General features: G+C 66.0%; 1 protein-coding gene across 1 annotated transcript in view; it reads left to right on the plus strand.

Moving 5' to 3' along the window:
• Positions 1 to 1,099, plus strand: part of CHLRE_13g569801v5 (uncharacterized protein) — a 6,372-nt gene that overhangs the window by 3,618 nt on the left and 1,655 nt on the right. Inside the window, exons 10-11 of the mRNA XM_043069354.1 lie at positions 52 to 179; positions 467 to 664. Of these exons, the coding sequence (XP_042917329.1) occupies positions 52 to 179; positions 467 to 664 (326 nt within the window). The remainder of the gene's footprint in view (positions 1 to 51; positions 180 to 466; positions 665 to 1,099) is intronic.

Here is a 1,099-nt window from a genome sequence, read left to right on the forward strand (position 1 = left end):
CCTCCACCTCCCCCTCCCCTTCATCTCCCCCTCCTCCCCTCCCCCCTGCAGCCGTGCTCAACAGCTTCCTGGAGCAGGAGGGTCTGCTGTGTGAGCAGTTGGGCGGGCTGTGCCGCGACGCCTCCTGGCTAAAGAGCTACATGGTGGCGGGGCTGGTGGCAGCCAAGGAGGCCATGCAGGTGCGGGCGGGGCGGGAGGAAGGTGGGGGGGGGGAGAGGGGGTAGGAGTTCGTGTGGATAACGGTGTGATTGGATCAGGAGTCTGAAGTGCCGACGTCCAGGGGGGAAGGGAGCGTGTGGCGTGTGTATGGAGAGGGAGGGAATCAGGGTTGAGTAATGAAAGGTAAGAGCGAAACGCCATGTACGCGTATGCTTTTGTTCGGAGCAGGACAGGCGTCCGATTCCCGTGCGTGGCTTGCGAACAACATCTTCCCTCTCCCGGTCTCCCCCTCCCTCCCCCCCCTCAGTCCGCCACCTACTACCTGGGTTCCACCAAGCAGCCAGTGCCCGGCCACCCGCCGCCGCAGCCGCACGGCCTGATCGAGGGAGCGGCGGCGGCGGCCGGCGCCGCCGTCAGCGCCGTCACGGGCCGGGGCGCCGCCGCCGCGCGTGTGCCGGGCGGTCCCGTGGCGAGCAACGAAGCGCTAATCCGCGTGATGCCCAAGGCAAGTTGAGGCGTTGATGTGTGTGTTTGATGCCTTGTGGTGTATGTAAATGCGTTGTGGTGTAGGCAAGCTTTGTGGCGTGATGTTGGTGGATGTGGATGTGTATTGGTGGTGGTGATGGCGATGAATGCCAAGTTGTGTTCGGTGGCAGTTGGCGACGCAACGGTACATGGCGCCAGGGCGGCAGGGGGTGCAGCTGAGGAGAGCGCCGGGGAGTTAGTATGGTATTGCAACGTGCCCTCCCGTGCACCCCATGCAACCTTGTCCCTGCACACCAGCACACACGCCTCCCTCCCCAGCCCCACCTCGCCTCCCCCACCTCCCACCTGCGCCCCCTGATCTCCCACCCACCCCATTCCCACCCCACCCCCCACACCCCCACCCCCACCTGCCCCCACCCATCTTCCACCTCCCACCTGCCCCCCCCCCTCCCAC

The sequence above is a fragment of the Chlamydomonas reinhardtii genome, chromosome 13 (assembly GCF_000002595.2).
Source record: "Chlamydomonas reinhardtii strain CC-503 cw92 mt+ chromosome 13, whole genome shotgun sequence".
Lineage (NCBI taxonomy): Eukaryota > Viridiplantae > Chlorophyta > Chlorophyceae > Chlamydomonadales > Chlamydomonadaceae > Chlamydomonas > Chlamydomonas reinhardtii.